Below are 16,299 nucleotides of genomic sequence, written 5' to 3'. Positions count from 1 at the left end.
CCGCGCACGTGCAGTTCTTGCCGAGTGGAGGAAAGGAACGATGACGTGGGAAGTTTTTAAATTAGAACTTAAAAAATACGTATACCCGTTCTCAGGAGTCCATCTTTGAAATTTAGGATGTGACTGTGACGAAAGTCACGGTGGTATCACTGTGAAGGCCTCACGTGTCCGGTTATGCCGTGCAAGTGCTTCCTTGTCCCGAGGTGTGGTTTGCAGAACCCCCAGCACTCAGGTATGTTTGGGAGCACGGGGCGCGGGCACATGAGCCAAACTCCTATGTTCCCTCTCCAGCGTACTTGAGAAATGCCGGTAACCCTCATCTTCAAGTCGTTGAGGAGACCGTCCTGGCCCTGCAGTCCGACCGGGACCCGGATGTGTCCTTTTTTGCCACCCTGGAACCCAAACGTCGGGGCACCGCAGACGCGCCCCTGCTGGAGGAACGGAGTTAACCGCCCTGGGCTCCCGCGCACCCCCGGCCCGCCGCACGTGGACGCAGACCGCTCGCCCCTGCTTGTCAGGGCTCTCACCGTGTCATACCTTCCGAGGGAGGAAAGAGCTCTGAAACTTTGAGGACAGGCACTCAAATGACCCCTTTCTTATGCTCAGCCCCAGGGACTGCCCCCAGGGAAGGGCACCACCCTCTGCGCACCTGGCTGCCGACCTGGAAGCCTGCGACCGGGTTGTAGGTCCAGGTGGCAGCTGGGCCGGGGGGTCCAGATCGCCTTCTCCATGACAGACTGACTATGATTTAAAGTCCCCCCTCCCAAAATAAAGTAGTTTATTAGAAGCTTTTAAGTCTCTCAGAGACTTTCATATCTGGCTTCCCTCATGCTTTCCTGTAAAATATAGTTTATGGTATTACATTTTATTTTTAACAAATAATGTACATATGTAAATAACTCTTGACAGGAAGAAAATATACTAACGGAATATCAGCCTCCTATCAGTGAACAGAACAAATACATCATTTAAATTTATGCTCCACTTGGAGTTGCTGCAAATATAGCCCAATTTGTTTACTTTTGAAAAACGCGATAGTTAAGGAAATCTGCTAAAGAGTGATTCATGGCAGTCTTTCTAATATTGTACTTCTGTGTGAATTGTACTGGCAACTTCTCCTCAGGCACTTAGCCCTCCCTTTCTTGCGGTGACTGTATCTGTAAAGATCCGTACGGGCCTTGGACAGAGGCAGAGAAAAATTTTTCATTCTTACGTGGATTTATTATCCTAAGTTTAAGAATGCGGGAGGGAAATTGATCATTGAGATGGAGGATATTGACTTTACAGCTGATGCTTCAGGATCTTTAGCGGAGACTAGGAACCCGCAGTTCCGATCAGTCCGTACACTTGCCAGGGATTTGGGGGTTAAATTATGGTGCTTCAGATTTCATTCTTCTAAAATTTAGACCAAGACGCTCTAGAACTTAAACGGTTTTCATGAATAACTTGAGATTCTATAAACGTTTCATTAAATTCTGTATGATGTGTAGGCTCCCGTTATTTTTCTTGCTTCTATTTTTAATCCTGAAAGCAGGCACAAAGGAAGGAAGGAGTGGCCCATTTGGGGTTCAAGAGCTGGCTGCAAAGGGCATGTTGCTATTGCCGTTCTTTCCTTGGATCTTTTTCTTGTCCGTCTTTTCTTTCTCCCTTTTCTTAAAAATAAAATTTCTGGAGCTATATATTGAATTTCCTGGTATACAGGATATTGTCCCCCTCCCCCAAGTTCCACTGAGCTGATTCTTTAAAAAGAAAGGAAGGAATCTATACCGTGCCAAAGAAAATAAGGTACATGTGTGAGAATTTCAAATTGTAACCCAGGATAGCATTCAGGCAGCCCCAGCAGAGCGTGAGCTTACAAACTCATGTTAAACTCTGACCTATTAAGAGAAACAAAAATCAGTCAGCCCGTCTTGTGTTCAATATTTGCTAAATAGATGGAGATACTGTTTTCACTTCAGTAACAGATAATTTTTTTTTTTATTGTTTAGAAATTGAGGTTGTCCTATTGTTAAAATCTGTTGACCAGGCAGCAAGTAGAATTATCACCTGGAATTTTGTATTCTGTGCAGAGCTTTGCTTTCCATTAAGGAAAAACAACCTCAGTTTGTGTTGCGATGCATAGAATTTGTTGAAACAGATGTGTTTGTAGAGATTTGTAGACTCTTCGGTAAATAATCCAACCTTAAAAAAGTTGAGTTTACTAAAAATGGTCTATAACTTAATATGAATGCCTTTCCAATGCAACTTTTTTTTTAATGACTGTAATTTCTCTGCAAGAAGTATGTTTAAGGCTCACGTTTTTAAAAAAAGATTTTTATTTATTTATTTGACAGACAGATCACAAGCAAGCAGAGAGGCAGGCAGAGAGAGGGGAAGCAGGCTCCCTGCCCAGCAGAGAGGCTCGATCCCAGGACTCTGGGATCATGACCTGAGCCGAAGGCAGAGGCTTAACCCACTGAGCCACCCAGGTGCCCCTAAGGCTCACGTTTTATTCATGTTTTGTAACAACTGAGATTCTTCTGAGGTGGCTCCGCTCCCCTCCTCGCCTTCCTTTCTCCTGTGCTCCTTCCCCCATCGCTTCAGCTCGGGGACTAATCATTCCTGGGTGTGGGGCGCTGAGTGTTTGCGATTCGACCATCGCACGTGAGCTTCCTGTGTACTTGAACACTCGGCCTCCTCTTGGGTGAATTAGTGGAAAACCACGAGATGGGTTTTCGCAGGGGGAGCTCCCTTGGGAGGCGCCTTCACAGTGGAGCCGTCCCAGCGCCGCGCCGAGTGGACGCTTCTCAGCTCCTTTCTCCCTCGGAGAATTCGAGAGCATTTCAGGACGGACGGGTTTCCATGCGGCGCTGCAGACCCTCACGAAGCGGCCTGAGCGCCGGCCGGGCTCCGAGGGGGTTTCCACTCGTGCCTGGAATAGGGCCGCTGAGCTCTGAGCGCCGCAGACCGGCCCACCCCTGTACACGAGGCGCGCCGGGACGACTTAGGGCGTTTCCACTGCAGGCCCTGGGCCCTGAGTTACGCAGACTATTGCGAACAGCCACGGCGGCCTGTGACCTGGAGTGAGGTCACCGTGACAGGGCAGTGAGTGACCTGGCGAGCAGCTTGGAGGCTTCCAGAAGAGCCTGGGGACCCGGCCCCCGGGGGCTTGGGGGGAAATATCTCAAGTCACTCCACCACCGCCGCGCCTCCAAGCCCCGGGCCATCGGGCCATCGGGGACCCCAGGGCGGTCCGCGGGGCTCTGTCCCGCGCGGGGTGGGTGGGGGGCGCGCGGTGACGCGGGCGGTGAGGGACGAGGGGTGAGGGGGCCCGGGCGGGGGAGGGCAGGAGACGGGGGAGGAGGGCATGCGGCGGGCAGGCGCTGCGGGCGGCGGAGCGCGGGCGGGGGAGCCGCCGGGGGGCGCCCTGGGCTCCGACCCCAAGGCCGGCAGGCGGGGCGGTTGGGGCAGGCGGGGCGGGCGTGGGGCGGGCCCGCGGCCCTTCCCCGCGCAGCCCCGGGCCCGCTCCCCCCGCCAGAGCGGCGTGGGGGCTCCGGAGGCCGTGAGCCCGGCGCTCGACTTGGCCCCAGACGCCTCCCCAGAAGCCTTCGTCATGCGGGTGCTGCTGGAGGAGACCGGGGAGATGTTCCAAGTGACAAACTGCCGCAGCGACATGACGGTGCGGGAGCTCAAGGAGGAGCTGGACCTCACCGCCGGCATCCCCTTGGACCTGCAGCGGCTCCAGTACCTGGACCAAGGTGACCCTGCCCACCCCCTGCCCTCGCCACGTGTACGGCCTCGGTGCCGGGTCCCCTTCTGACCCTGCGGCCCCTGAAGGCACGCGCCTGCCCACGTGAGGACTCCCCCGCCCCCACTCCCAGGTGTCAGAACAAACCCCGCCCCGCCCCCTGGAAGCCCCCAGAGAGGAAAGCCAGCCTGGCCATGCAAGGACTTCCCAATCTTGACAACCCCGGTTCAAGTTAGACCTCACATCTCAAGGCAGACCCTGTCCACAGCAAGACCCTCATCCACAAATCTGGCAGAGTCAGGACTCTCCTCCCAAAGCAAGCTGTCTAGTCAGACCCACCGACCCTGAGCAGATCCTGGCGGTGTCTATGACCCGAAATGTCCACAAAGGCGCTGCCACCTCAGCAAGACCCCTCTGGCCCTCCAGCTGCCAGTGTCTTCATCAGGGACCCAATCCCAAAGCGCACAGGGTCCACACAAGACCAGAAACCTGAAACAAAGCCTGTCCTCAGTGGGACCCTACAATCTAGGGCAAACCTTCTCTCGTCAGGACCCCAAACTCAACTCAGAGTCAACTCAGACTTCCAGATCCCCATGTTGGACTCGTAACCGCTGCCCCCAGTCCTCCAGCCAGCTATGTCCACATAAGGATGCCAAAGCCTGAAGCAAACTATGCCCAAAACTGAACCCCACATCTCCAGTGTAACTACAACTACCTCAGAACCTCAAATCCTCTTGCTGACGGGTCTACACGGGGACGCTGAAGCTCAGAACAAACCATGCCCACTTCAGGGCCCCCAAGCCCAGAGCACACCTACCTAGGACTAAACCCCAAACGACTATCCCAGAACCCCAGATTCTTCGGCAACTATGTCCATGAGAGGACACTCTGAAACAGACACTGCTCACCTCAGGACCCCCAAACCCAAAACATACTTGCCCAAGACATAACCGTGACTACTGCCGAACCCTGAGTCCTCCAGCAGCCGTGTCCATACGAGGATGCCGAAGCTCATAAATTCTGCCCACTTCAGGACTCCTAAACCAAGAACAAACTTGGCAAAGATTGGACCCCAAATCCCCAGGCTAACCATGCAACCCTTAGAACCCTGAATCTTATAGCAACCATGTCCACCGAAGGACGCTAATGCCTGAAACAAATTGCCCACCCCAGGACCCCATAACTTTGTGCCAAGCACACCCGTGTTTGGACCCAAGATAAATACCCCAGACTACCCCTGCTTGCAACAGAAACCTGAATCCCAAAGCAGATTCTACCCAGAGCAGGACCCTAAATCCCAGAGCCGACAAACCCAGTTCTGAGCCCCCAGTGTCTCACTAGTCACTTGTGCGCCCAAACCCCAATCCATCGGCCATTTCTGTCTAAATGAGGATGCCAGAACCCAAAATGAACTCTTCCCACACCTGGAAACCAGTTCCCAAGCTCACCATGACCATCCCAGAGCACTAATCCCAACCAAAATAACCTCACAAGGTCTCCAAAGCATGAGACAAACTCTGCCCACAATAAGACCCCAAAACTCACACCAAACATACCCATACACGCACCCTAAATCTTATGGAAACTATGTTTAAGACAACCATCTCCATGTAAGGAAGCCAGAGTTCAAAGCAAGGCTTGCCTCCATGAGGACCCAAAAACTCGAAGAAAGCTCTACTTGTATTTGTACCCCAAATCCTTCAGCCAGTCTTATCCACACCAGAACCCCAAGCTCTAGATCAAATCTGGCCCATCTCAGGACCTCGAATTTCAGAGCATTACCTGCCGCCACCAAACCCCCAATTCCCAAGGCTGACCTCTCTGATTCCTTACCCTCCATGGCTACAGTATGCAGGGCTACATTAGAACCCCAAATCCCCAAACAAGTCCTGCCCATGCAAGGACTCCACATCACAGAATAGACCCTTCCCATACCAGGACCCCCAAACAGCAAACCTTGCCTTCATCAAAACCCCACATCCAGAGCAAACTCTGCCCTCATCAGGACCCCAAATCTCAAAGCAAACCCTACCCACATTTGAGCCCCAAATACTGGCACTAACCCAGTTTGTATCAGAACCCCGAATCTAAAGCTGTGTCCTTGTCCATGTCAGGAGCTCAAAACTAGCCCAATTGGAATCAGAACCCAGCACCAAAGCTTGCTGGGGCTAAATCAGGACACCGAGGCCTCCTATCCGGACAGATCCCATGTGGTTGGCACCCAGTGGGGGGTGAGGACTCTAGAGTCCCATCTCTCCGTCCATCAGTCTCCATCCTTCAGCCTGAGGACCTGACTGTCTCTGTCCCGATCCCTACAATATTTAGAATATGAGAACAGGATCAAAGCCCCTGGGCTCCATCACCTCCCCACACCGTTGAAATCAATGCAAAAATACTTCAAGGAGACAGAGGTATAAAAAGCTCTGGGCTGCAGCCGGGAGGGTGTGGAGAGCGATTTGCAGAGACACTGCGGCTGTAATGCAGGGCCGGGAAGCGATGGAGACAGGCAGAGATCCGAGATGAGCCTGTCTCCGCTCTCCGTTCCCCCAGACACTGCCCTTCTGGGGCTCAGTTCCCTAAGCCGGAACGCAGAGCCTTGGGGCTCTGGAATTCTGAGTGCCAGGTCCCCCTCTAGATGGGGATGACTCGGGAAATTCAAAATGTACATTGAAGGCCAGAATCCCTTCCTTTGCTCTCTCTGGTGTAGGCTAAGCACCTTCTGTTGACATCCTTATTTTGCTATAGGGGTGTTTGGAAGCTGCTCTGGGGCATTTTGGGGGCTTTATTTGGAAAGAAGTATGTATCTCACGCCCGGTCTCTATTTAACACGTTAACAACGACGAGGTGAGCTGCTGAAGGACAGTAAGTGTTCCAAAACGAGGAATTCGGAAATTATGGATCCTGAGCTACAAACGTCTGGCACCCTCTCTGCTAATTTATTTTCCCCGAGGAGCTATGCTGAGCCATAAATCCGAGGGAGCTAAGACGCAATGGAAGACAGCAGCGACCACAACCCTCTCCCTCAGCAGGCACTTAGCAACGTGGGAGAAGCTTGACCCCTCCTGCGGCCGCAGCCCTTCCTGTTAACCGCAAACAAAAAGGAAAGAAGGTGCTACTACGTTGAGTAAAGAAAATTTGGGTTCCTGCCTATAAATAACCCGCTGATGGCTCTTTACTCACCTACAGGTTGTCGGGCAGGCTCGCATGAGCTAATGTGTACGAGAAAACCTTGAGAGGCACAAATCTGAGAGGTGTGAGCAAAATTCATGGACGAGGGGCGACCTTACATGTTTGTTGTCAGCTCTAGTAATTTATTTAGCTGCTGATAATTAGTATTTGTCTAAGCCGAAGGCAGTCGCTGCCTGCCTGTAAAGAGAGAATGTGCTCTGATTTCTCGAAGAGCCGTTCAGCATGTGTGAATCACACTCTTGCCTTTCTTTGGGAAACCCAGCTTTACCCAGTTTTTTGGGTTTTTTTTTTTTCCAAGCTGTTAGGAAGTCAAGTTGTCTTACTGAAGACTAATTACTGATTATCCTCTGTGTTAGAACCACCAATAAGACCCTAATTAACACATTTGCTAATTGCTATTCCCTGTTCTCATCTACCATCCGAAGTTTCTCATAAGCACCGAAGGGGGCCAGCGGAGCCGAGAGCGACACGTGCGTGGCGCTGGCGGAAGGCGGGTCTGGTTGGAGTGTCCTGGGGCTGCCATTTCCCGGCCACGGGATCCTCAGCTGGCTCACCGGGAACCGGAGACGACAAACCTGGCTCGTCAGGAGGGTTAAAGCCTGTAGGTGCTTGGGCCAGGCACTTAGTAAGCCCTCAGCCGTGAATCCAAACAACTCGTGAATTCTACGCGGAGTAACGGCTGTGTCATTGTAGAAAAAGAAGTGCTGTTGTTCTTGAGCAGGATGATCGGGGGCTGTGTGAGGAAGCGGTGTCCTTAAAAAGGCAAACTAAAGACAACTTCGCGGAAAATGTTCTAGAGTGCCCTTCTACAGTCTGTCACTCCGACGGTCTTTCCCAAAGGGTCTGAGCGTACGGAGTCCGAGTGGATCCACTCACCCCATGGTCTCCAGTAATGGAGGGGTGGTTCTGGGTGATGACCCGACCGAGTTCTAACGTCCCAAGTCCAAATCACGCTGAATGGGAGCGTTACAATCCTTCCATTACCATTAATGCTCAACGGGGGCAACTTTGTCCCCCAGGGGCCATGTGGCAACATCTGGAGACCTTTTGGATGGCCACCGCTGGGTGAGGGTACCACCACCATCTGCTGGGTAGAGGCCAGGGACGCTGTGCCCAGGGCAGCCCCAGCCCCAGAGAGCGACCCGGTCTAAAACTCCAGTAGTGCTAAGTGGGAACCCCCTGCCATAGAGCATCATTGGAAAGCCCCTGCACAGTTTTGCCATTGTTACATCTTCGGCCAAAGGCTGACACCAACCAGAGATTAGTGTTTTAGTCGCACGTCTGACGCACGTAGGTCCCCTGTGCTGCGCCTGTGACGATCGCTTCAAGTGGTCCTATTCATAGACTTTGCCTCATAAAAAGACTCTACTGACTCATGTGTCTTTTTTTTTTTTTTTTGCCATAGAACGAGTTATAATTACAGAATTTTAGAAGCTGTTGCCCCCCCCTTTTTTTCTTGTCATGTTTTGTTTTGGCTTCTGTTTGAGCTGAGCAAATTAAGTGTCTAAAAAGCACTAACGACCCCAAACAGACTCCCATGGGCTCATCACAGGAGATTAGCGCTCAAGGCTTTCAGATGATCTTTGTGATAGCTGAGGTCAGATAAGATAACCAGGTAATAGTTTATCTTTAATACCCATTTTTTTAAAGTAAAAATTATTCCCAGTAGGAATTTTGATGGATGACACTACGTTGAAGTTCCACGATGTTGTTCCTGGTGGAATTATTTCATTATGTATCTGGCAGTACGATGGGTGGACGGAACTGGTTTTGGCGGCTGTGGAAGGGGATCCCAGTAAGGTGCCCTCATGTGTCTCTAAACGGGTATTAGACTTCACAGAGCAACTGTAAACTCTGTGTGTGTGTGTGTGTGTGCGCGCGCGCGCGCGCGCGGGGTGGGGTGGGATTCAGTCTTGAATGCGAATATTTGAGTAAAAGTTCCAGAGTAGGAGAAAAAGAGCCAGGCCTCATGTCATAATGATCAAACACCGTATCGAGAGTTCCCGCTCACTCTTGGGTTTGCTGTTTCACGGTGCTCCCTCCGACCCCCGACCCCCACCCAAGAGAAAGGAAGGAGGGCAATGGGCAATGGATTTTCTAGTCACACGTATATTTTGTAAAGTTGAAAACCTGCGTTAACAGTGGGCGAAGAGCTCCAGGTACCTGCGAAATGCACAGTCTAGAGCACGCGACGGGGCAAAAATCCGAGTGGGGGTCTGCCCCTCCCCTAAGGAGGAAAAATCACGCACGACTCGACACACGGCAGGTGCCAGCTCTTTGCCAGGCCTTGCGCTTGGCTCTCAGCTGAGCTCTGGGGTGGGCAGCAGGGAGAAGGGAAGAGGAAACCAGACCATCTCCCCAACAGAGAAGCGAGGAGCGGGCAGCGGGAGGCCACTGAGGGAAGCTAGGGTGTGTTCTTCCTAGAAAGTACATTTGGATGAAAGGGTATGAGCGTGTGAGGAGAGGGCTTGCTTTCAGCCAGGAAAGGGGTCAGGAAACGCTGGCTGCTGGAGGGTTGTGGGGACCGGGGATCCGGTCTGGGAGAGGTGGGTGGTCCCTGGGGAGGCAGGGCCAAGACAGACGGTGGCAACCCCCTGCCTGTGTGCGGGAGCCTTAGAAGGAGGGGGTCCCAGACGGTGTGCGTCCCCTTCCAGGTCCTTCCCTGGGGTGGTCCTGCTCCCGGCCTTTCCCTGCCCCACCCTCTGCTACGGAGGACTCTAGTCCTGCCTCGGTTTTCTGACTCTTGCTCTGAACCTGGGGATCCCCTCCTGTCTCCCACACTCTGGGGCTCTGCCTCCCCCCACTGCCGCCCCCACCCCCGATGCCCTGCATCTGGGACGGAGTTCCTCTCTCTCGGAGCCCGCAGCCTTCCTCTCGTGCTCAGGGCCTCGCTCCACCATGAGACGATTATGTTACGGGGCTATTTTTCACCCGTGAGCGGAGTTCAGAGTGTTCCAAAAGTTAGTGGAGACAATGGGCCTGAAAATAGATCGGAAGGCCAGAATTCATCCAGTCTCCAGAGAAGTGCATTTCCCCCTGGGGAGGCCACTTCGTGTCGTCTGGCGTCTTCCTTAATGGCCACAACCACCTTCCTCTGGACACCCAGAAAAGCTATTTTCTCTCTTCAAAACACCGACAGGAAGAACTTCCTGCCTCCCGAGCCTGCCCGATGGTAAATGCGTATTTCCTGGACATGTATAGAATTCGGTCAACAATGTCCCCCGCTGGGTGTGTTCCAGCTTCTCGGTCAGGGCTCGCCCCTCTCTGTTCCCATCCCGAGCTTTCCCTGGGCCTTCGAGCCACCCTCCCGTCAGGAGGGTCCCGGCCCCCAGCAGCCAGGTGCAGCTTGCGCTTCGGAGAGAACTCAGACCCACTGTGCGACCCCCTTTATTCTGCCCAGCTCTCCTGCCTCGGTGTCGACGAAGAGTCTCTTTACCAAACTGCGAATTCGCAGCGTTTGGACCAGACGCAGCGGAAGGCCTGGATCGCTCACAGAGCGTTCGTGGCCTTGTACGTTACCTCTCACAGAGGCCACTCGGATGCCGTGCGGTACCTTCTGGAACACGGTAATTTTGAGAGATGGCGGAGTGTGCTCACAAGCTGGGACTCCCGCGGGTAGGGAGGACAGAGTGCTTGTCTTCCAGGGCCTTCTGCAATGGCGTCCTGGAGCCAAGTTGTGTCCACCACCAATCACGGTCCCGTGGGCCACCGGGGAGCCTCTGTCTGTAGGGGTCTTAGGACATGCTGAGTAAAGGCTGTTGTCCTCTCTCCTGGCCGGGTCTCAAGAAGATTCTGTCGTCAGAGATCAAACTTCCAGACACTAACTCACAGGAGTAGCCCAAAGAGCCTCCTGGCCTCTTCGAACACCGCTGGGGATGTTTCTGAACTCCCTGAGTTTTGTCTGCCCCATCTGAGCTTGGGTTTCTGCCCCAGTCCGAGGGGTCTAACCCAAGCCAGCATCACTCTCCTGGAGCGGGAGGGGGAAGCATTGGCAGGCCGGCTCTGAATTATCTCTTTCAGGAGACCCTTGCCGGAAACCCCCTTCTCATCTCGTCTCCATCCCTGTTCCCCGCCCCCGCCCCAAGGACAGGCTGTCACTTCTCTCTCTGTCGATAGAAACAGCAGCCTTGGCCTGCATTGTCTCTGAATGTGAGGGCTTGCATGAGACTGGGCCGGAGCACGCTTTATCTTTATCTCCCCTGGTCGTAGGATATTTTTGGGAAAAGAGGCTCACGATTGAGGTGTCGACCATTCCAGAACAATAGACAATGGCCGCAGATGGCCCAGGCCGCCGGCTTCCTCGGGAACAGGAAGAACATGTGACGTACTGTTTGGTCAGGGGTTTGAGGCCCAGAAGGGGCCTCATCCGAGGGTCTCCCCTATCAACTTGCTTTCCAATCTGAACCTTTCCTGCCCCCGGCCTTGACCCTGGCTCTCCGCACCTCGTCTTCGTCCCTGCCCCCACCTCCAGCGAGCAAGGTGTCAGCATCCTCGAGCCGGGGCAGGATGACTGGCTAGAGGCTTTCCTGACCATTTTGCTGCTTTCTCCACTGCTTTCTGCATGCCGCCTGTTGTGGGATGAAATATGGGCTGTTCACAGACCAGCAGTCCTTTAAGCTCATAAAAAGTCATTTTCACTCTGATGGAACTGTGATGTATTTGAAAGCCCCAGTTAAAACATTACAGCCAGCTTTGCAAAGTTTTCTGTCCTTTGCACACAGCCACTGCAAAGCCGTGCCGAGGCTGAGGCTGGGTGTTAGGAGAACCTGTTTAAAACGCTACCTCACCGTCCAGCCATAGCTCATAAAACCTGGCTACAGAAATGTCAGCTGCTTGTAATTGAATTGCCTTGTTTTCTGTGTCATGATATTTGTTACCCGGAATTTGATTCAATTCAACAAGTCCGTATTGGACACCTGTCATTAGCCCATCTATCTGCGGGAGGCAGTGAGGAATTCAATCGAACTGAGATCTGTCCATGAGTCAGGCTGCCCGTCGTCTGTCATTTCCCGAGCGCCTGTCTTCTCCAGGCATCGCGCTACGTGCCGGGGATGAAAACAGCAGTGATCAAAACAAGCGTGTTTTCTGCCTTCATGGAGTTTATGAAGGGAAGTCAGCAAATTATTACACATAATTAATCCCATGGTCAGTCGTGCACGGCATGTTCTGAAGCTGTGGAATGTCTGCCGAGCATATACAGGGGAGCGGAACTCATGGGAGGGGGTAGGGAAGGCTTTCCTGAGGAAGTGCATGGAGGATAAAGAAGGATGGGGTTAGCCAGGGCTGGCGGGGGTGGGGGGTGGGGGCAGAAATGGGTAAGAGGCCGTTAGCAGAGGGAACAGCATGTGCAAAAGGCCTGGGGCGGGATGCGGGAACAGGTGTCTTTGATGCGTAAAGATAGAAGACTGGTATAATTGGAGCATGCATAGAGAGAGGGGTGGAAGGGCGTGGTGTGGGGAGGGTGGCAGGGTGAGACAGAGCAGTAACGACCGAGAAAATGACCCCAAGGGTAGTGGATGCCAGAAATGGGGTTTGAGCAGGAGCGTGCCGTGGGCAGATGGGAGGCAAGGCAGTGCTGGTCACTGGGACAGTGCAGCAATGCGTCCTCCCTTATGCTCCCTGCTGGGGTCAGGCGGGGGCCGTTATTAACTCTCCTACACGTTCTTGTTATGGCCTCACCCCTCCCAAGCCTCTCCTCTTGAATGTAATTCTGGAGGTGAGGCTCCTGGCCGGGAGGGTGAGCCTCGCTCAGCGGCTCTCTTATTTTACAGGGGCCAGCTGTCTCAGCAGAAGCCCCACGGGCAGGACAGCCCTGCACATGGCCGCAGCCATGGGCCGTCTGGACTGTATCAACCACCTGCTGAACTATGGAGCCTCCATCAATGAAAGAGACGCCAGCGGGGAGACCCCCATGTCCCTCGCCCGGCGCCTGAACCGCAGGCACAGCGAGCAGCGCATGTTCCTCTTCTACTGGATGGCAAAGTCGGGGACAAAAGACCCACAGAACCTGAGCGAGAGCAAGGTTTTTCTCAGGGCAAAGTCTAAGTGAGGCTCCAAGAAGAGCCAAGTTTGACTCCCTCTGGGAATGTCTGCACCTCGAGGGTGACCTGGGTAACTTTTCAGAGTTCAAATCCACAGTGGCCCCTGGGGAGGAGGAAGCCAAGATAACGTGGCAATTAATCTGAAGCAGATACTAAATTATCCGTCCTGTTTGCCAGTGACTCGGGGAGGGTGCTGAGGGAGGTAGGCGAGTTTGTGTTCATTCCGTAATCCATTATGGACCGAGCGGAGCTCAGATGCCAGCTGTTAATTTTAAGCTATTTGTACATTGTATCCAGTAACGCAGCTTGGGGTGATGGGAGCCAATTACCTTCTCGCGTCTGGAGACCATCTAATGCATCAGCATAATAGAAATAATAGCAGTGATGAGAACGGTACTGTTGCTGGCAAATGTCGGGGGGTCCTGCGTGGGGTGGGCTCTGCATTTCAGTCTGTCAAGCTCAGGAACTGTGCGCTACGTGCTGCCGCAGCGGGTGATGTTCTAGAAGTTGTCCTGAGCCATCTCTGAGGGGTCTGCTCCTTGAATTGTGGCTTGGGGGGTCGGGGACTAGTGAAGCAGAGAGAGCTTGGTTCTCTGGTCACATCCTCTACTGGGGTGCCTTATTAGTCTTGGTTAAAGGTGATAAGTTGCTGTTGGATTTGGGGGAGACCGTGTCAAGGACGACGATGAGCTCGAAGAGGAGAGAATCAGAGCTGGCATCATCTTTTCTCGGGTCCCATCCCCAGTGGTCCAAACACACCTCTCCCCCCGATCCTTCCTCCCTCCAGTGTTCTCCTTCCTTGCTAGGACCCCACGTGGCAACACCATCATCCTTCCTATGCCTAGTTCCAGGCTCTGTACCCCTCAAGGGCCCTAGTCTGCCATGCATCAGGGCTGGGAGTGGGAGCCAGAGGGGAGGGTGGAAACCAGCAGCAGCGACCCGCATCCTGCTGTCTGGAGAGGGTCCCACGAATCAGCTCCAGCAGAAACGTGAGCCAAAGGCTGCTAGATTTTTCCAGAACCTTTTGGTAGGATATAGTCTGATTTTTAAGTGTTGACTTGAATTTTTTAAAACATGGTGGCATGGTAAAGAAGGAGCAGCAGATCCGAGACACATGTGTGGATGCGTCACACTGCCAGGGTCCACCCCGTTCACGGAGGACAGTGGCAGAAGGAACTCAAAGTTCCTGGGACGTTTGCGGCTTGGAAGCCATGGTCCTGCTGGGTGACATGTACCGTCCATACTCCCCCAACCCCCCGTTGACGTATGTTTCCCTAAAGCCCCGTATTCTAACACGACTTCTGCGATCTGTCTGTGCGACAATGGTCTCTCGACCGTGGAAGTTTTGTTTTCAAAGTGATGGAAAACAGCACCGAATCCCGGCTGCCCGTCTTTCCAACACACATCCCGATAACTGGAGTCGGCTTTTAAATTAATTGGCTGCATTTCCTGCTGTCACAACAAGGAAGATCCGTGTTGATGATGTGGCTTTACACGCGGTAGACGTGGCGGTACCCAGCTCAGCAATCTGTTTGACAAATAATAGTCAGAAAAGAAATAGAGCTCAGCACCAACTGTGTCAAAACTGAGATCTTGTTTTTGGCAGACGTTCTCCAAAGCCGCTAGACAGATATTAAATAACCCCGACCATTGGGTCAATTCATTCAGCTAATGAGGTGTGTTGGCGGGGCGACTCGGGGACCCTTTTAACTTAACAAGTGGCATTACTCAAAGTCATTTGCTCGCCAGCAGCTTTGCTCTGCGGGCGCTGCCTTTACAAGAGCCAGCTGCCTGATACTCGTCCCCAAAACTTCAGAGGCAAGCACCGTATCTTCGTATCCCCCAGTTCGATGCAACACCCGGCTGGAAAAGGGGCAAGTTCCAAGCTCTGCGGCTGATGCGCCGCTCAGTCCGAGGCAGGGCCATGCACACGCTCCTACAGGTCCTGGAGGCGCTTCCTTAGAGGCCGTCGGACCATCCTCTCGGCCATGTTCAAACAAGCTTGCATCACAGAGTGAATAAACTATGTCCACAGCCAAAGAGGAGTTGGTTCGCAATTGGTCACAATCACGTTATGATATGAAATATCATAGATATTTCATTAAGCATTTTTTTTTCTTTGGTGCAGCCCACAAACTTTTTTTGGTGGGGTCAATTCAAGCATTTTTGTGGGACCCTGAAATCCTTCTAGGCCCCAGGCACTGGAGACGGTCTTCAGTGGGCATCGCTGTGGTCCGTGACCGCCCGGTGCGGGGGGGGGGTCTCCCTGCCAGTGAGGGATGGGATGGGCTTGCGTCTCGTAGTGGATGCAAGGATGGGTGGACAGGCTGCCTCTTGGATGGGGGTCAGTCTTCTGGTATAATACCCAGCCCCGCTCTCCCTGGGTCGGCCTGGAGAACAGGTTGGGAGGTGGGGCACTGCCCATGACAAGCAGGTAGTGACCGGCTCTGCCCCCAACGTGCTCCCATTCACCTTGGCTGCTAGGATGCTCGGCTGGGGCATCTACCCTCCCCTTGTCCTCGCCCTTCCCTTGAACGAGGTACAATGCGTTGCTCTTTCTTGTACGCATGTTTGATTGGAAGTGGCCTCACATCTTTTCTAGGAGGCCATGCGGCACAAATCAGGATGAGGTCATGCACAGTGTGGGGTCCAGAGGGCGACATGGACATCGTGGCCAGGCCTCGCTCAGCTGAGCCAGCCTCCTGGCCACCCAGCCCAGAGTCCCCCTGCCGCTTCATTGTCTCAGAGGCAGCTGGACAGAGATGCTGGAATTTTCCTCTGTATCCAGTCTGTTGGCCTGGTCTCCTGTCTCCTCCAGAACCTGGATGTGGGCCCCCTGATGGCCCGTCCGGACCTCACGTTACCTCCTGGGTCTCTCTCTCCCCACGGATCCCCCCTGCATCTCGGACCCCGGTGCTTTCCTTCCTCGGGACTATTCACCAACCGGAGCTTCCCAGAGAGCCGGAAGGGATGGCATCCCCCTGGTGGCAACTTGGGGGACTTTTCTCCATGGCCCTGAGACTGCTTTAAGTGACACTGCGACACAGGCTGGGGACATTATTCCCGGGCAGATTGCTCCGAGTCCTGATTCCAACAAGGGGAAAGTCTCTTTGGGGCTGGGATGCCTTCAACCTCCTTCCCTACCCTCACCAGTCTCGCCTCTACCGTGGAGCAGGCCTCTGCGGGCAAGAGGGCTGTGCTGGGACTGGACAACATTGTCTTGTTCTCAGTGCATTTGTGGGCCAGGATTCTAGTCCTTTCTCTGTCCCTAACTAGTGCGTGACCTTGGGGGCAAACTGTCACCTTCCAAAGGCCTCAGCTTCTCTGTCCTCCAGGGTCCTC

At 53.5% G+C, this 16,299-nt stretch overlaps 2 protein-coding genes across 5 annotated transcripts in view; both read left to right on the top strand.

Moving 5' to 3' along the window:
• LOC123926812 (serine/threonine-protein phosphatase 4 regulatory subunit 1-like) overlaps positions 1 to 1,478 on the top strand; it is an 81,055-nt gene extending 79,577 nt beyond the window's left edge. For all 4 annotated transcript variants that reach the window (XM_045981015.1, XM_045981016.1, XM_045981018.1 and 1 more), the window contains one exon: positions 292 to 1,478. In XM_045981015.1, coding sequence (XP_045836971.1) covers positions 292 to 449 — 158 coding nt within the window. In that variant the 3' untranslated portion in view covers positions 450 to 1,478. The remainder of the gene's footprint in view (positions 1 to 291) is intronic.
• A 1,868-nt stretch (positions 1,479 to 3,346) lies between these two features.
• ANKRD60 (ankyrin repeat domain 60) lies at positions 3,347 to 12,965 on the top strand. The gene is made up of 4 exons (XM_045980590.1): positions 3,347 to 3,737; positions 8,586 to 8,716; positions 10,317 to 10,482; positions 12,688 to 12,965. The coding sequence occupies exons 1-4, from the start codon at positions 3,347 to 3,349 to the stop codon at positions 12,963 to 12,965; spliced, it is 966 nt and encodes a 321-aa protein (XP_045836546.1).
• The last annotated feature ends 3,334 nt before the right edge of the window (positions 12,966 to 16,299 follow it).

Source organism: Meles meles, chromosome 16, assembly GCF_922984935.1.
Source record: "Meles meles chromosome 16, mMelMel3.1 paternal haplotype, whole genome shotgun sequence".
Classification (NCBI taxonomy): domain Eukaryota; kingdom Metazoa; phylum Chordata; class Mammalia; order Carnivora; family Mustelidae; genus Meles; species Meles meles.
Note: the sequence above shows the minus strand (reverse complement) of the source record. Positions and strands in the feature narration are given on the sequence as shown.

Bases quoted from the DNA above. Each gene is read 5' to 3' on its own strand.
- ANKRD60 (XM_045980590.1), top strand. From the start codon at position 3,347: ATGCGGCGGGCAGGCGCTGCGGGCGGCGGAGCGCGGGCGGGGGAGCCG. The intron at 3,738-8,585 runs GTGACCCTGCCC...TATTCCCAGTAG, and splicing joins GCTCCAGTACCTGGACCAAG to GAATTTTGATGGATGACACT. The intron at 8,717-10,316 runs GTGCCCTCATGT...TATTCTGCCCAG, and splicing joins TGGAAGGGGATCCCAGTAAG to CTCTCCTGCCTCGGTGTCGA.